Raw genomic sequence first — 19,446 nt, 5'->3', positions numbered from 1 at the left:
TATCGAGTAGGGTTTACTCTGTCGAATAAGTGAGTGTTGCATGCGAAACAGTGTACTGCTGATGGGTACTCGATCGAGTAAGTGGGTTACTCGATCGAGTAGGGGGCACTCGAGACTTACTCGATCGAGTAAGTCGGTCTTACGGGTTATTTTACCGGGTTTTGTTAACAATGCGAAAAAGATATATAAACACCTTTCGTCAGTTTCTTTGTCACTTTTACCTTTTTCTAAAATTCGGTTACGTTGCTTTATCCTTTGCATTGCTATCAAATCCTAAGGGCTAGAGTCGTCGGATCGTTGTGTTCTTTAGACCGTTGAGTCCGTCGTTTTGTGGGTAAGATCCTTGTACAGTTTTGATATTGTTTCTTTGATTTTGGTTGAAACCCTAATTGGGTAATTTGGGGGTTTTGGGAGTATTTTGATACTAGATGGTGATTATTTGATTGTGTGTTTATAGGAGGTGTTTTCGTAGAAGAACGGTTGTGATTAGCTGATTGTGGCGATCTTGGTGATTTCTTTTCCAGATAGGGTTTCCCTACTCGGTTATTGATTACATAGTTGTTTGGTGATGTTGTGATTATTGTTGATGTTTAATGTATTGGTATTGTATTGGTGTTGTTGTTGTATAATTGGTTGTGTGATTGTCTGTGGTTCGCGAGGCGTGACCTCGGCTGAGTGGAGTCACTTGCGGGAGTGGCTTCACGCCCTTGATTCGCCCTCTGTGGAACCCGTCACAGGAGGGGATGTTCACATTAAGGAACTTGGGTTTTCGCTCGTAATAGATGAGCGGGGATTTGGTGGGTACGGCTACGGTCCCCCAATGGCGGCGTGGAATATCTGTTGTGATGGGTATTCTGGCAGGACTACACACTTTAGTGTGTAGTCAGGTGTATGGATATGTGACGGAATTGGGTGATTTGTGTATTGTTATCTTATGTATCTTGTTTTGTGTAATCAGTAACTGACCCCGTTTAAATGTTTTGAAAACTGTGGTGATCCATTCGGGGATGGTGAGCAGTTATTGAGTAGGTATGAGTTGGATTGCGCGAGGGATAGCTGGGATGGGGTCATCACATGTCACTAGAGTCTTCCACTGTGTCTTGAACTTAGTTTCTTTTCAGTTGGTTTGATATTTTTGGAACAATTGTATTTCACTTTACAGTTTTGGGTTTTGAACATGTAATCAGTTAAACTTATTTAATTAAGTATGTTTATTTATGGTTAATTTGATATACATTGCCTCGGGTAACCGAGATGGTAGCACTTTTATGCCTAAGGTGGTCTTGGTAAGGCACCTTGGTGTATAGGGGTGTTACATTTGAGTTCATTCTTTTCATTTTTCAAACCGGTTTTCACCATTTCAAATCATTTTTATGATAAATCTTTTAACCATAAAACATTTTCACCCTTGGTTCCTTATACCATTACGGTTTAATCCGTGTTTCGGTGATAATATTTGGTTAATCACATTTTAAAAGGTATTTTAAAACCTTTTATTTCATTTCTTTACATTTCAAAACCAATATATTAGTCATAAATGCAAAGTCATCCTTGGTTCCACATACCATGTCGGTTTAAACCCGAGTACGATGATAAACAATGACTAATTACAAACAAATGAACTTAATACAATTAGTTCATAATCATTTTCAAAACTATGCATGTCAAGCTTGCAAAACCGAACCCGACATCGAATATTGTCAATACAATGATGATTATTCAAGTCCCGTTCCTCACATTAACACAAAAGCAGTCTAAATGACCTTTTCAAACAAAGACGGGTTCAAACACCCATTTTACAAACCATTTTACAAACATTTTAACAGTCATAAGACGTCCCTTGGACAGTCTACTGACTCGCGCCTAAACAGGCCAACAATTTTCCAGTTTTCAAACCAGGATAGGCCTGCTTACATCGCCTGACGGCTCGCGCCTCAATAGGCTGCCTGATGCAGACCCTGCTTCTTTTCCAGCACTTGTCTAGGACGATCCCGACTTTGGTTAAGCCGAACACAGGACGGATCAGATGACAAATCTGCCCCTTTTATGTTGTATTTGAAAAACGCCCTTCTAAGACAAATGGATCACGTTATGTACCATAAACTTAACTCGGTAAATGGATGTTTAATTTCCGTCTTGCATGAAAATCAACATTAAATCCAACTTGACATCAATTACTTGATATTTGGATAAACAACCGACATAGAAAGCTCACATGTCAGGTTTAAACTTGTGGATGTGCATTCATGCGTTTACCCGTTTTATCAACTTTTGCATTTAACCAACCAAGATCGATCAGTAGAGGCCGCTACCGCGGGCGAGATTGGGTGTCCGATTAAAGGTTTTCCCAATGCTTACCTTCATCTCTTACTCAGAAACTTTGAAACTTTGGATAGTGGACGACCTTATCCAGGGCGTACGAGAGTCATTCTAGAGATAGGATGCTAAAGAGGGACGACTCCTTATCTTTAGTACCTATGTCAAACACCGCTTTTTGCCTTGGTTGACCTAGGTATAAAGTGGATTCGAACGGGTTCCAAGCATCCCACAAATGCTTGGTGGCGAATCCGAACATCTCTTGCATCGTTTCAAGACCCTTGCCGAGACAAAACCGACCGATCTAAAGCGATCCGGTCGAAAGCATTTTTACGCCACCGAGCGTGGCTTTCAGACTGCTGCCACGTCCACAGATCGGCTAGGCGTCGCAGATGGCCCATGTCCACACCCTTGCCACAGATGGGTTAACTTTTGGGTTCATAGGTGTCTTCCCCTGTCTCATGTAGGTTGGGTTGTTGGCTTGGGTGTTTCACTAATCCTGATACGAGTGTAAGGTCTGTAAGCTGGCTTAGGTTTAGACAGAACAGGCTTAGGCTTCCCCATCTTCTCTACTCTGAGAGCTAGGTTCACCATATCATCATAGGACCATAGTGGTTGCATCCTAACCTTTGCAGCAATATTCTTATCAACACCCTCTAGAAACCTAGCAATCCTTTGCTCAAGTTTTTCATTAATCTCACACTGCAGGGTCAACTGCTCAAATTCCCTCAAGTAGGTCTCAATGGGTCTCTCATCTTGTCTAAGTTTGGACAGTTTAATAAAGAGATCATGAGTATAATCTTTGGTGACAAATTTACCCATCATCTTTTTCTTAAGCTTAGTCCAGGACCTAAGTGGTTCCTTCCTTTCTCAAAGTCTTTGGTGTTCAAATTATCAAACCATAGAGAAGAATAACCCTTTAATTTCAAGATAGCAACTTCAAAGGCCTTAACATCAGTGTATCCTTTATACTCAAAGATTTTCTCAATATCCCTAATCCATTCTAATAGGTCATCAGAATTTAGGCTACCAGAAAATTCAGGGATTTATACCTTTAGATGCTTGTCTGTGTGCTCAGGAACCTCCTCCTGAGTCCTATTGCTCTCTTCAGATTCTGACTCATATCCATGTAGTGGTTGTCCTCTCCTTGCTCCCACAAAGAAGCCTCTGCCTCTACCCCTTCCTCTGAAAGGTGGTTGTCTCCTTGGATCATGATTTGGAACTCTCTCCATTACTATGTGCACAGCATTGAGCAGTGTGTCCACATTTCCTGCTAGAGTTTATATCCTTGCTTCAATACCAGTAAGTCCCTCTTCACTCATGGTTGTTTTTTGTGTTTTTGTTGTAGGTAGGGATAATGAACTCACACTTCTCTCAACTCAAGACTAACACAAAGGTGGGATTGTGTTATAACCTTAGCTATGATAGCAATTTGCAGGGTAAACAATAGGGGTTTATCAGAAATTTTAAAAGAAGCCTGACAAATATTCCAACACAGCTTAGAATGCAATGACTTTCAGTAATTTGGTAAAAATAGTAAATTACCCTCTAAAATGATGAATTTTGGTGACAACTTAATCCTAATAATGTTGAACTAAAATTGAGCCAAATTTCAGGATTTTACAAGAAGTCTAAGTATTTTTAATTAATTGAAGAACTCGGACTAACAGACACAACTCTCAAGAATGCCTGCCTGGAACTGTGACCGATTTTTGGGATAAATTTTTGGATGCAAAAGGGATATAATTATAAAACTAATCACCACGGCAAGCACATGAGATTAGCTTAACAATTTGGACGTCTAAACTTGACTCAATCACAGCAAACACAGGTTATGACGAACTCAGACACAGTGTGACTCAATCAAACCACAGCAAGCACATGATTGTCCAAGACACACCACCAGGTACTTAATCAGTATCTAAGCAAGCACAAGACACTATTAAGCCTCACTTATAACTAAGACTCAGCAAAGTTAATAAGATTTTGATTTGTTGAGAGAAATCTCAAGGTTTTCATTTATCAAAAGTCTGCCTGAAACAGTGGGAGATAGAGGTCCTAATATAGGCCTCCCCTTGTCTTGAGGTTACAAATAAACCCTAGATATCTCATCCAAGGGCCAGGAAATGTTCTTAGGAAGCAAACAAACATAAGGAAATATTTTACAAACGGATACAAGGTGAAAAAAGTAAATTGAAGTGAAAACAAAAGGTAACTGCAGGTTGAAAGTGACAGGTTACTTGCATTGGGTAGTTGGCTACTTTGGCTGCTTGCATAAGGACTGGGTGAGCCCTTGACTTTCTCTAGGTGCTATCTGAAAATGTATGGGACAAGGCCAAGTTTCTTTTAAGGACAGTCTTCAAATGCTTAGCCAGAAATGGAAAGTTGCTTTATGTTTTCTTTGTCCCAACTTGCAGTTGGCTTCAGTTTAATTTCTGTGGATGACATTGATCTTCTAGCCTGGCTCATTGGGTTGATTTGGACTTAAGTGAAAAGGGATTCAGTTAGCCAGGGTGGCTGCTGCTGGTTTGGCTGATGCTGGTTAGGCCTGCTTCCAGAAATGGGACTGATCCTGGCTTGGTCTTTGCTGCAGTTAGGGATGGCAATGGATCCCGGATCCTTTCCAGATCCTGGGATCCAGATCCAACGGATCGGATATGGATCGCAATATTTTGGACCCAATGGATATGGATATGGATATGGATCGGGACCATATGCATTGAAACGGATCCGGATATGGATCCGATGGTCAAGATCCAGATCCTACCCTTAGATCCATATTTATTTTATTTCAAAATAAAAATAAAAAATAAGTTAAAGAAATAGTAAAAATATATCTATTTTAAAAGTTTTTTCAAAAACAAAGTTATAATTTCTTTCTCATTAACATTTTTTTATTGCAAAAAATACTTGTTAGTTTATGAAACTTTATTTCGATATATTTAAAACTTTAGTTTTAATATTTGCATTCTAATATAAAACAATAGTATGTTAAGTTGGTAGCAAAGCCTAAAAAAACATTTTAATATTTAAAAAATGACTTTTTTTACCATCAAAATGATACGGGATAGATCCAAATCCTGTGGATCAGGATATGGATCTCAGAATTTCAGATCCTGTGGATACGGACCGGATCTGGATCCACTACAAGAATAAGGATATGGATCTGGATAGGCTTGGCGGCAGTGGCCTGCTGTGGCTTGGTCATTGCTGGACTGAGCTAGGCCATTGCTTAGAAAGTTAAGGTCATGGTCCTCAGCTCCTGCTGCATCAACACTATCCAAAGTTTCCCAGACTACCTTAAGTTTACTATAGTAGTCAACTAAAGACAGATTAGACTGGGTAATAACATCAAGATCTTTCTTTAACTGATATACCTCAATGGCATTAGCTTGACCATATCTTTCTTTGATTTCTCCCCACAGCTCCTTTGCTGACCTGGCATACTTGAGATTCTCCCTGATAGGCTTCACTAGAGAATTGAGAACCCAGCACATCACCATAAGATCACTGCGAACCCATTTGTTGAACTTCTTGTCTGTCTTGGGAGGTTGAGGACATGAACCATCCAAGAAACCCAGCTTGTTCTTAGACGCCTAAGCCATGATAATATTCTGCTTCCACCCAAGAAAATCGCATCAAAGAGTGATTGAGAAAGCTGAGAAAAGGGTTGCTTAGATGTGGAGAGAAAAAGAGGATCGTCATAGTAATCATAGTTGGTGTTGTTATTTGTTTCTGAATCAGGCATCTTGATGATGAGAAAAACGTAATTTGATTTTTATTGATTGATATGCGGAAGCGGGAAGATATGTACTTTCAAGAAGATATGAAGATGAAGGATTTGGAGAAGATGAAAATATGAAGGAAGAAGAAGAAAGAAAGAAAATGGATCAACAAACTTGGTATACTGATACCATATTAAATCTAGTGTTTGTAGACAGAGAAAGATTGAATCTTGTATTATTGAACTAAAAAGATGAATACAATGTGATGTTATGATTGCCTATTATACAAAACTCTAACCGACATAACTACTTTCCTTAACTAGATAGGAGAGTTAGTTGGGTTTGTTATTTAACCTTTGTGAGTTAGTTATTGAATTAACTAACTCTATATACTACTATCTCTAATATACGTGTTAACCAAATTTAGCGAATCATATTTCCTAAAAAATAAAATTTAAATGGCAAATAAAGGTATTTTGGGCGTATCCGAACATCAAACCTAATTAGCCCCAATAAGGTTGCAGTCTAACCATTTTGTGGGTCATAACTCATAATCGTCATCATAAAAACTCGTTCAAATAATCATTAACTACCAAGTGAATTAAATTAAAATCTATTATACAATGATGATTCATATAATGCCCTCAAATGAGCATTTACATAGGTGAGTATACCAAAAACCAAAGTTTTCCTCTCTTTTCTCCTTCGTATCAATCATCATTTTTTCCATGTTGAGCTAAACTTATAGTATCACGAGTGTTCGAGGAATGAGGACAAGTAGGAGTAAAAACATTTTTGTCCATCATTATGTACGGTAATCAATTACATATGTAGGAGGAATGAGGATAATTAATCAATTACATGAGGAGGAATGAGGATAATCAACCTTCTATGAATGGTCATGAAAGAAGAGCGGCTAAGATTAGAAATGTAGACAGAATATACAGGTAGGAAATTAGCTAATTTCCAGCATTATTTCTTAATTCTTGATACCGTGTTAGTTGCATCCCTCAGAAGATTTATCTTTGTCTTCTCAACAGCGCTTTACAAGGAATGCATGATCGTCATGTAGAACTAATAGTACAGCTACCGTGTTTCCCACTATTAAAGGAATTGTCGAGGGGATGTGGCCATATCTATTTGTCCTGTAAGCTTACAGAAATTCGAATTAGCTTAATCAAAGTTCCGAACATGTAATCACAATGTGGTTACGCAATGCAGCTATGTGATGAAGTAGAAATATTTGCTATGTTATTTAAATTCAGTTAGAAGTATCGGACAAGTGTCCTTGTCCAAATGTTGGGACACTTTTTAAATACTACTCCTTAGGTTTGAAAGTATTTAGGCCCACAAGTGACTATTTGAGCATTCATATAGAAAAAGGTTGATCGGTTTATAGACTATGTAGCCACCCCACCCATAGCAATTTTTTTAAAAGATGGAACCTCATTTGACCGAATTACTGCATTCACTACCCAGCTCATTTTATGTTCACACACTCGACTATTGCACCAAAAATCAGTTTTTGGGTTAAAAGGAAGCCTCCAAGAGCTGCCATATCGAACGCTACATATGGGAAGTGAGGTAATATGAAGTCAGGGTCATAAATTATTGGTGAGGCTATTGAGGTAATATGAAGTGCGTGTTGAGTGTTGACACACAAAAAGTGTTATCAGCAAAATGATAACATACCTTTACAATGAAGAGAATGCTACCATCTGACACTTGCTGCCCAGGATCGACCTGAAGCCCGTGGACTACACCCGTAGCAGAAGCCGTGACGACATGCTATATCAGGGAAGAACAAGTTTTGGTAAAAAAAAAAAAACGATTTTCTAAAAATAGAAGAATCAGAGAGCTACATTTATAGCACGTACAGTGACATACCTCCATTTTCATAGCCTCCATGACCAATACTGGTTGACCAGCCTTGACACTATCCCCATTCTTTGCAAGAACCTTGACCACCAAACCGGCCATTGGTGCTGAAACAGAACCTGGAGTGTGAGCCTCTGTTTCTGCAGGAATAGGCCCATGTTCAGATTCGTCTGCTGCCGATGATTCGAGCCCTATCTTTTGCCGGAAATGATGGTGTTGTGAACCATGCCAAATATGTAGATGCTTGCTTTTTTCCTGCCGTGAAATACACAGCTAGAAATCAGCAGTGTGCCCCCAATGGCTCAAGAGGCATACCTATGGTACGGTAAGGGCATCAGGTGTACGCAACCCTAACCCTGGTGAAAAGTCTGGAAACAGACTTTTCCACGTGAGGCATAACGAAAATTTAACGTTGAGAAATGCAAGGATAGTATGATGGTCATTGATCATATTTTGCTCTTAATGCCTGCCTACTGTCTACACTGTTTGGCAGGAGCGCAATGCTCAGATTTTTGTGGGGAAGGAGACTGCTCTACAGATTTTGCTCAGGCAAATTCAGTTCAATGTAGGAGTTAGGATCCATGATACGAATGTTAAGGATAGTATGATGGTCATTGATCCTTTAAACTCTATTTATGTTTAATTTGGCAGCTACTTTGTAAGAAAACTCATTCCTATTTCTCTACCCTTTATGGATGAATAAGAATAGGATGTATCCTTTCTTGCAAAAAAAAAAAAAACGAGAAATGCATAAAGCGACAGTTGACATCATTATTTTGTTGTATTCAATCATATTCCAGAGCCAAATAATCATGTATCTTTGACTACATAAATAAATAATCAGTGAGAAACCATGATATGTAAAGCTTAGGGCCGTAGAGAATAACTTCAATGTAAGTTATATACCTCAAAAGTTCACAAACGGGAATGAATTTTTTTCCAAATTAACGTGTGAACTCTTTCAGATAAAGCACGCTAAATGTTTAACAGCTTAGCCGCTCAGGTTATTAGCAACTGATAGATTGCATAGACATGAATTTTGTGGCCATTACATGATCAAATAATAATAAGATGTCGTATTTTTGACAAACAAGCCACACCAGCATCAATTTTTTTGAGAAATATTAAGTTGAAATGAATTCTTTTATCACATCAGGCATTTCTTGAAGCATATCAAAGAACTTCAACGAGAAACAAACCTTATTATAGACGGCTAAAGTGATGTTCGCACTAAGTCCTCCCGCTTCAACCCTAAAATCTTGATCTGCTATCTGTACAACTTTAACTTCCATGCCAGGTAAACTGCAGTCTCCGACCTGCAAAATTGCAATAATTTTCAGTTAAGCCAATAGATCTATAAATAAATAAGATGAAGTACGACAGTTGACACGATAAAAACTTGTGAAAATACACGGGATCTTCCAAGATGACCCTTGCAAATTAGATACCTCGATGAAATAACTCCCATCTTCTTGATAAGTAAGGACTAATTTCAGAGGTATTGCACCGTGCGAGACATAGTCATCCTCCCATTCAAGTTCAATATCACGCTTAGCACAATAGTTGACTCTAAATAGAGGGTCAGAATACCAGACTGAAAGCGGGCTCATTTCGCCTGTAAATTGCCATTGTAAGTATCACCAGCCTTGAATAGTTTATATAAAAGCCGCCTACAAAGCTACACATACCATGATAACCTTTTGAAGTGTTGATTTCCATTTTACAAAGACATGCAGCAACAAGCATAGCATTATGCGTAGCTGACTTTTTGATCTGTTCTTCTAACTCTGTGTAACTCGAATTAGCAAACAGTGTATCTTTGTGGTGCTCTATGAAGTGGGTTTCTACTTCTCCGTTCTCAAAAGCCCAGTGGTTGGATAGTTTAAGCAGAAATTCAATGTTTGTAGGTAGACCAGCAACCTGTACAAGCATCAATCAATCTGACTGCCAGCAGAGACTAAAGAGATCTATAGAAATAACTAGAAGCCCATATTTTAGTTTGACCAAGTTTTGAACAGATTTGAGGTCAGAAAGCAAGATGCTAAGTGAGACCAAGTGACCAACAGCTTTACTCCAGTGCCTCAAGGGCTCGCTAAACTGGCAGTTAAGGGGATTGAATGTACATAGCTGAATTATAGATAGAAACTTAAGAAAAGAGTGAATCTCATAACTTAACTGGCCTTACTCACTCATTATATTGGGGCACTCGACTTCTTCCAAACCTCTGACTCTGACTTAGTAGAACTATAAACACTCTAGTCTACTCTTCAAGCTCTTTGACAGGGCCTTTCTTCCCATATTTTATAAACACTCCAGTAATCTTGTGTTAATAACACAAAGTGGCTGTTTCCGGAAACGTTTGTCTCTATTGAAACTGGAAGTATAACTGAAACCAGTGCCATAATATATTTTTGCCATATATTTATAGTACATTTGTCATGAATTGCACATTTAAGATATAAAACCAGATAGTATGGAAATGATTCAAGCTTACCAGAGCCATTCACAGGCCACACAACATGACATTCCACTAAATACAGAAGATGAGGACACCAACTCCCTAACTATAACCAATGATGTAAACTGATAGGACTAAAAGTTTCAGAAAGATATGAAGGAATAGCTTTAAAATTAAACGCTTGGACTGTGTAAACGAACTAACGCCTATAATATGGTATGGGAAGAAAGCAAAACTGATTCAGAATACTTTTGATATCCAGGTGGTCAGGATCAAAGGCAGCAAGAGACGGGGCACTCAAAAGATGCCCATCTTGCAAGGCTTAAATAAATAGCCTAGATTTCTTCAAGAAACTAATATTGCAGTTTGAAATAAATAAAATTTAAAAGATAGAAGTTATAGATCCATGCCTGAAATTTTGACAGACAATCCTTCAATTTAACTAATGCTGCACCACGGTCTTCTCCCCTCACCACAAGCTTCGCAATCATGGGATCATAATGCATACTAACTGTGTCTCCTTGCTCCACCCCCGTCTCAACACGAACTGCTCAAATAAACTGACTTGAGTATTAGATGTCGGAAATATTAGCATGAGAGACAAGGAGACAAACAGAACGAGCATGTATTGACACATGACTACTAGACAACAAGAAATCCCGTCATCATTACAATTGATGCCATTCGCATTCCAGCACAAATATGCGTAAGCCATAAACAATAGATATCCTTTCCTCCCAAACGAGACCAATAACTATGATATCCTGAGGTAAAGTACGAACTCCACTATTATATAAGTGTACAATTAGCAGACAAAGAAACATGAATAACGGCAATATAGTTTGAACTTTGAAGACCAACAAGAAAGCCAGCAAAACAACAATTATCATGATCAGAATGTAACTTAACCAGCTTCAATGAGATCACAGAACCTGTTTCCGACCCTTGAACTGGCCGATAGTGATGAAGCACTCCAGTAGCTGGCAGAAATCCTTTGGGAACATTTTCAGCATATATGCGGGCTTCAAATGCGTGGCCTGTCATCAACAGAGATAGCATGAGATCCGGGTATTCTATCAATACAATATACAGGTTCATGCGCATGTCAAACAATGTATTAGACTCTGATTAGTCTGTCTTCACAATGAGAAGTTCAAGGCAAGGAGGGTGACTCTTGTCCAGCAACAATAACATCAATTTTTGCTTAAGAAAAAATTTGTTAAATGTATCATTTATATATTAAGCCTCGCATGATTTATCACTAGACCTAACTATATATAGTAAAAATATTTCCATAATGCAAACCTTGTTTATTAGCAAGACCTTTTGACAAAGTAACCCAGTGTTAGTTTATCCTCCTAATCCAAGAGAACGCATCAAATCTTTTGAATTAGTGAAGCACATGAACAAGAATACTAACTCCACATCTTTACAAAAAGTAAGCTCAAAAACAGGTTCGCATTTCCCTAGAAGACAAGTAGTCACAAATTCTCAAAATCATCTAATTCTGAGCTAAGAGTCAAAAAGATTCTGCACCACCATTTTGATACGGATGGAGGACCTTTTTTAATGATAAAAAACTTTTCACCTGACAAAGGCACCTCAGATTGCAAGATAGGAAGAGATTCCCCATTAGCAACCCGGATCTGCCATTCTACAAGATCTTGACCAACAATCATCTCCGTCACAGGATGCTCTACCTGATAAAGAGTCCACGAGTCCACGCATCATTTAAAAATCATCCTCACAAAAAAGTATATACCCAAAAAGGAGTGCTAAGACTACCTGTAGCCTTGTGTTCATCTCCATGAAGTAAAATTGACCGGACTGAGTATCAACGATGAACTCTACAGTTCCAGCACTGTAATATCCAACTGCCTTTCACCATACAAAAATAGTACTCCGTATTTATTAGAAGGCATAGTAGTCTAAACAGACGATAGGATAAAAAAAAAAAAAAAAAAAAAAAAAAAAAAAAAAAAAAAAAAAAAAGAACAAAGTTGAAGGAGGAATGACTGATCAGAGAAATTGATAGAAAAAAGACACAGAAGCTGGCTACTTTCATTATAGCAGAGCAACATGTCTCACTTAATTGGCACGTGCTTCTTGTATTACAAAGTAGTATAGTATTCGACTATTCGGTAAATAATTTTTTATGAGTCACTGCAAAAAGGCACAGAAGCTGGCTACTTTCATTCTTGCAGAGCAACATGGCCCACTTAATTGGCACGTGCTTTTTATATTACAATGCAGTATAGTATTCGACTATTCGGCAAATAATTTTTTATGAGTACCTGCAAAAAGTGCCTTTATGCTGCATCAAACAATTAAAATGATACCAAAAGGTCGATAATGCTTTCAAAGGGAAACCCCATAATCAATTAAGGCAACATAATGTCACAAGGTAGCAGAGGCACTGATTTCATGCAAGGGAACTAGATATTAAAAATGATAACAGTATAATCAAAAGTTTCATAAGTCATCTAACTGGTCATTTGATCTACTAGCAATAAATGCACAAGAAAATATTAATATAATACTACATACAAGCAAGCTCATAGCTCAGTGCATATTGTGAAGTACCTTGGCAGCCGAAACAGCAGCTTGACCGAGTTGCATTCGGAACTCCTCACTGATATTGGGCTGCAACAACAGAAAGTAATAAGGAACGTGCTAGAAATTGCCAATAAAACAAAAATCATAGAGAATAGTCATTACAGCTGGGGCTTCCTCAATTATCTTTTGATGTCTTCGCTGCACACTGCAATCTCTTTCATATAAATATACAACATTGCCTTGTTTGTCCCCAAATATCTACAAAACGTATTTGAATTGAACTCCCTAGTTAGCGCGCATGACAGTATGGGCAAAACATTCACCACGAACCATCTTCCAACTTAATGGCCTTTTATTGACAATGTCCCGGGGTAAAACTATCAAAACAAATGAATACTTTAGCCCAAACGGCCAACTATGACGAAAGGCTCAAAGAGAAGACAGAAAGTAACCTGTACTTCTATATGGCGTGGTCTTGTGATATATTTCTCAAGTAATATTGCATCTACACCAAATGAAGCAGCTGCCTCCCTTTGGGCTGCCAAAAATGACTCCACAAATTCATTCCGGTTTTGCACAATCCTCATACCCTAAAGAGGAAACATAAATTACTTCAGCAACTTCAAATTCATGACAGACGGTATACTAAATTACACTCAACTAGCAATTGCAGCACGAAGATAAGAATCTTAAGCAAGCAATTTGTAAATGAGACCTGACTCAGCTAGAGGTGGCAATCGGATGGGTCGAGTCGGATTCGAGTCGAGTCATTTCAGGTTCGGGTTACCGTAACGTCGGATTGATTCGAGTATTGTACATTTATGGGTCGGATCGGGTTTGGTTGGATTATTTTGGGTTATGACTTACCTCGGGTGTCGAGTTAGAATGTGGAACACTTGTTCGGGTTACGGTTGTTATGGATCGGGTTAGTTCGACTAAAAATCATGTAGTGGATCATATTGGGTCAAAAAAATTCAATAATAATTCTTATTGAGTTATAATGGATCACAACTTATTCATTTTTAGGTGACTCTTTAATATTATACGATAGTATACATAGATAGTTTTTTTTTTTTAAATTATACGGTATAAGATATCATATTCAAATTTTAATTTAAGATTAATTATATAGATGATCGTTTGATTATGAATTTATGAACTAATTAAGTATCTCATTTATATAATACTGAATGTGTACCAATAAAATAAGTATTTAAATAATTTTGTGTAACCATTTTTTTGGACATAAAATTTACGATAAAATTTGAAAATCAAAGATAGCAAGGTAATATATATAAGAATGTATGAGAAATATAATTTGACTCAATTGTGAAATCACCCGAACATAAATTCACCCAAATTCGAATTAACCTTATTATAGATTTATAGTTACTCGAACTCGAATTGACCAGAACATGAAAATCTAGCTTATAAGTTAGTTAAGTTTATTTAAATTAAATTTTTTATATTAAGTTACTTTAAGTTGAATTAAGTCTAATTAGCTTAAGTTAATTAAGTTTGTAGTCTTAATTTAATTTGATCAAAGTTTTAAGATTAAGTCAAGTTCAATGCTTAGTCAAGTTCAACTACATTTAGTTCAGTTTAGCTCAATTAAGTTCAATTTAACACGATTTAGCTTAACTAAGTTCAATTTAGCTCAATTAAAGTCATTTTAGTTCACTCCAACAACATTTAGTTCAGTTTAGCTCAATTATGTTCAGTTTAGTTTAGCTCGATTTAGCTCAATTAAACTCAGGTAAGTTCAATTTAGCTCAATCAAGTTCAATTCAATTCAATCCAACAACATTTAGTTCATTTATTAGTTCAATTAAGTTTAGTTCAGTTTCACTATATTAAGTTCAACTAAGTTTAGCTTAGCTCAGATTCGTTTCGCTCTTTTAATACTCCCTCATATTCAGCTTAATGTTCCCCTTTCTTTATAATACTCCTCACATATACTCCCTCCCAGTCACTATATTGTTCCCATTTGATATGAGCACAATACTTAAGAAAAAGTATTAAAATAGGAGTAAAAGAGTTGTGTGGGGTTGGTGATAGGAGAGAGGGATGAATTATTAGTAGTTAAATAAAGAATTGTGGGGCCAAAACATAAAGGAAAGTAATAAAATAGGAGTAAAAGAGTTGTGTGGGGTTTGGTGATAGGAGAGAGGAATGAATAAAATAAGAGTAAAAGTTACTAAAAATAGAAAGGAGAACATTAGTTGAATAATCCGTTTCGGGAAAGAGGGAACATTATAGTGACTGGGAGCTAGGGAGTATTAGAGAAAGATGAACATTAGGCTAAATAGGAGGGAGTAAGACCTTAGTCAAATAAACTTTAATGAATAGCAATATTAAATAAAGTAAAAAATTAAAATAATTCATTCTCAAATAAATTTAAAACCGTTTTACTCAAATACATGTGATCAGCAAATGGAAAATATCAACAATAGTATTAATGAAGTCACCCACATATACATGCCACGTTCTCCATTTTCTAATTTATATGCATAATGGATTCGTGAGTTATGAATTCTGGCTTTGGCGCTTTGCCCGCAAAGACACGTCTAGAACTCTAGAAGACTAGAAATTAGGGAATTTCCAATTAAATGATAATGATCTTAATTTTCATTGTTCACAGCCCAATGTTCTAAATAAAACGTGGGAAATATTTATAAAAATTACATTAATCTATCATATATTCATACACACCGGAAAAAAAAGTATATATATATGCATAATTAAAATGGAACGATAAATTTAGTCAAACTAATATACAAGAGTTAAAATAAACTAAGGATTAACACTTGTACCGTAATAAACTAATAATGAACTCGTATATTTTAGACACGAACATTCACATGACAAACTAAACAAAAAGTACAAAACAAATCTTAATTTATAAATGTACACGTTAGTTGAAGTCTTGTCGACATAGTTTTATTCAGGTTTGTATCGGTTAGTCGAGTCTTACTTGGGTCGGGTTTTTTCCTTGTCGGGTTTAATCGGCATCGGTGTCATGAGGTTCGGGTTATATCGGCTATCGGATGTTCTTAAGAATCGGGCTATATCAGATCGGACTGGGTCGGTTTCAGGTGCTATGAATTTTTTGTATTTCGGGTGTCGGACGGGTTCGATATCGGGCGAGTCGGATCGGTTTTGTCGAGTCGGGTCGGGTTTTGCCAGGTCTAGACTCAGCACATGAAGTAATCATCATATCTATCAGAATAATGATATAAGTAATTCAAACTTTCCTTTCTCCTTGTTTCTCCTAATGACGTCTCATACCCTCTCGTAGGGTTACCAGATTCGTAATACGCTCGATACGAATCCGTAATACGAATTCGCGATTCGCTCTATTTAGCATATCCGATACGTTGAGTGTATTACAAATAACACAATTTGCTAATACGTATCGATTCGCTTAATGTAATAAACAAATAAAATAAATTAAAAAAACACACAATTAATAATAAAAATACTCAAGAGCCATATTGATTACCTAGAAAAAGGACAAATTACAATATTGGAAAATGGTTTCTCTTAAGAAAGTTCTAGACTTGTACTATTCTACTCGAAAACTTTATGTCATTATGTCTATCTAGTATCTCTAGAGCCCACATTAATTTGCCTTACAGATCTAATCTAACGGCTCATATCATATAATCAAACCCAAGAAGACCATTCAACTTATCTTCATCTTATTCACAAATCGAACAATTTAAAATAGTAAAAAGAAATTCCTCTCTTCTTCAACTTAGCATTAACAACTACAAGTCTTCTTGTTTGATCCTCCATCCTTGCCCTTCATCTCAATTTTCCTTTGAATAATTTCCACCATTAAAATCTCAACAATCCCATACTTTATGTCAGAAACTAAGATGAAATTAAAGCTAAATCTACTAATTTCACATCATAATGGGTAAATAATTGTAATTATCTCTCATATACTTTACTTTTTTCTTCAATTTTCCTTGTTTTATCAATGTAATTCAGTTCGCTCTTTCTGGGCGTATTCATAATGAATTGGACCGTACTGATTCGCTTTCGTATCACGAATTGATACGATCGTATCGATACGCGATACGGTGGGGTGGAGCGTATCCGGTAACCCTGCTCTCGTGTATCATTCAAATTATGATATTTGCCAATGTTTTGAGATTAATAAACAACACAAAAAAAAATAGAGAAAAGCATCCAGGAACATACAATTATCCAAATCTATAGCGAGGAGATAAAGACAGGCAGCTCAAGGTAACATGTAAGAGAAGGACAAGAGGGCCTTTGATTTCTATTCACCTTCCAAAGTGTTGCCTCCGAAAACATCCTTGATCCATCGTCAGTTGATATATACTTATATAGCAAACGTTGCACTACCACTAGGTTTACCGAACAAAGTTCAATAGAGAAGGTAAAAGGTACTCAGCTATCAGACAGACAAGCGACCATATAAATATGAACGGATATGACAATAGCCAACACACTATACAAAGACATCATATTACATAAATGACATAGACACAGAAATGCCACACCTTTCCTCCACCTCCATGTGTTGGCTTTATTAGGACAGGATAGCCAATTTTTTCAGCTTCTGATCTCATTAGGTCTATATTTTGATCACTACCATGATATCCAGGCACCAAAGGAACACCTGCTTCACCCATTATCCTCTTTGATGCACTACAAACCAGGTGAAACCTCAGTTTAGAAGAAACTTTACGTTAAATTACATGATGGAGCAAAGAATATGTACGAAAAATGTACACACGCGAATTGAAAGATATTGGGCAACCAATAATGAATAAATTCAGATCAATGTTCCACAAAAAAAAAAAGGGAAATAGTGTAAGGGGAAAAAATCACTTCTTGACCTTTTGTCACCCATATCTCGTATAGCAGATGCGGGAGGTCCAATAAATGAGAGACCCTGGTCTTGGCAAAGCTGAGCAAACTCGGAATTCTCCGATAAAAACCCATAACCTGGGTGGATAGCCTGTAGGCAAATCATTAAAAGGCAGGGGTGATGCTATAGACAAACTAGTTCTTAAAAAACACAAAGTGGCCATTACCTAACTTTCAGAAAGCTATTGCGAACGCGACAAAAATAGAACATTGTCTCATTGATATGTTATATACAAAAACACAAAGTAGTAGACCTTCTATACCACTGTTAGACTTTTTTTTTTTTTGGTCTGCAATAGCAATTACAGCTCATTCCAATTCATTTCGGTTTGTTCGAGTATTTGATTGAGTTAACTTTGGATGCCTAAAATTAAAATGAGAGAGAGATGTAGTTTGAAATGCGAGTATAGCTCCATTAAATTCCCATGGATACAGCTGAGCTCCACTGAAATTCAGTTTGATATAGGTAACCTCCATTCAAATCAGTTGAGAATTGAGATCATTTTAGTCCCAATCACTTGCAAAAACTAGTTGAAAACTGAAAAGCCGCATATCCTAATTAGCTATTTGAATCAGGCTTTCCGAAGCGAATTCTTATCTTTTAACTCTGTAAGAACTACTAGTCCGTACAAATTAATCCATAAGAAAGACGATAAAAATGAAAGATTAAAAAAGTGAATTAAGAACCTGAGCAGCAGTGATTGTAGCAGCTTGAAGAATAGAATCCGACTTAAGATAGCTAAATTTAGCAGGCGGGGGACCGATACGAATAGCTTCATCAGCCAATTTGACATGAAGACTATCGCGATCAGCGTCACTATAAACTGCGACTGTTTGAATCCCTAATCTTTTAGCAGTCCTCATTATTCTACACGCAATTTCTCCTCTATTTGCTATCAATATCTTCTCAATCATCTTCTTTTTCTTCTTCTCGCATCCGCTTTCCGATGTCGAGAATCGCCGGGAAAGTGAGGAGAGAGGGAATATCCGGTGGATTTGGCGACGGCGAAGTAACAATATAGTAGACGCCATTAATGTAGTTTAGTTGTAGTAGTTTGGAAATGGAAGTTGAGATTAATATAAGTTTAGGGAATGGAGATGATGAATTTGAATATGAAATTAGTAAGTTAATGATGATAATGATGATGCAGTGCTATCAATGCATCTTAATTTGAGTTTATCCATCCATGCTGCTCTTCAGTTCGTCGTTTTCTATTGACTAGAGTTTTCCCTCCTCACTCAATATTAATTTTTTTTTTTTTTTTTTGTTGTGTTTTCTCGAATTTTACTTGGTACCCTTGTATTTTTACAACAATGGTACCAGTTTATAGACTACTAATATTGGTGTCCAACTTCGCCCGGGCTACCTCTACTTACCATTAAATTTTTTTTCATTAAATAAAATTATTTAAAGTTGCATAACCCATAAATTTATCATTAACATATTTTTCTATGACATATTCTAAAATTACGATGAAATAAATTTTGAGACAAATTCACTACTCCCGCTATTAATATTTTACTCTTATTAATGAAACAATAGTAATAATATTTCATTACTTGCCCGCAATCAATGTTACTTTCACTACTCCCGCCATAATTATTGTT

At 36.8% G+C, this 19,446-nt stretch overlaps 1 protein-coding gene across 2 annotated transcripts; it reads right to left on the bottom strand.

Annotated features, from left to right (window-relative positions):
• Positions 1-6,598: 6,598 nt before the first annotated feature.
• Positions 6,599-19,138, bottom strand: LOC141608445 (methylcrotonoyl-CoA carboxylase subunit alpha, mitochondrial). Of its 2 annotated transcripts, none has more exons than XR_012527000.1 (16): positions 18,526-19,103; positions 17,808-17,929; positions 17,469-17,616; positions 13,386-13,523; positions 13,096-13,191; positions 12,961-13,020; positions 12,163-12,255; positions 11,966-12,077; positions 11,310-11,414; positions 10,788-10,924; positions 9,608-9,839; positions 9,368-9,534; positions 9,119-9,235; positions 7,929-8,287; positions 7,734-7,829; positions 6,599-7,186 (listed from the first exon to the last, which is right to left on the bottom strand). XR_012527000.1 is itself a non-coding variant. In XM_074427801.1 (16 exons), the coding sequence occupies exons 1-16, from the start codon at positions 18,868-18,870 to the stop codon at positions 7,178-7,180; spliced, it is 2,223 nt and encodes a 740-aa protein (XP_074283902.1). In that variant the 5' UTR covers positions 18,871-19,138; the 3' UTR covers positions 6,599-7,177. The 2 variants fall into 2 exon arrangements, 1 of the variants encoding a protein (XP_074283902.1); XM_074427801.1 differs by having other exon boundaries at positions 7,929-8,174; positions 18,526-19,138.
• Between the last annotated feature and the right edge of the window lie 308 nt (positions 19,139-19,446).

Source organism: Silene latifolia, chromosome 1, assembly GCF_048544455.1.
Source record: "Silene latifolia isolate original U9 population chromosome 1, ASM4854445v1, whole genome shotgun sequence".
Taxonomy (NCBI): Eukaryota; Viridiplantae; Streptophyta; class Magnoliopsida; order Caryophyllales; family Caryophyllaceae; genus Silene; species Silene latifolia.
This window is presented reverse-complemented; position numbering and strand designations above follow the sequence as displayed.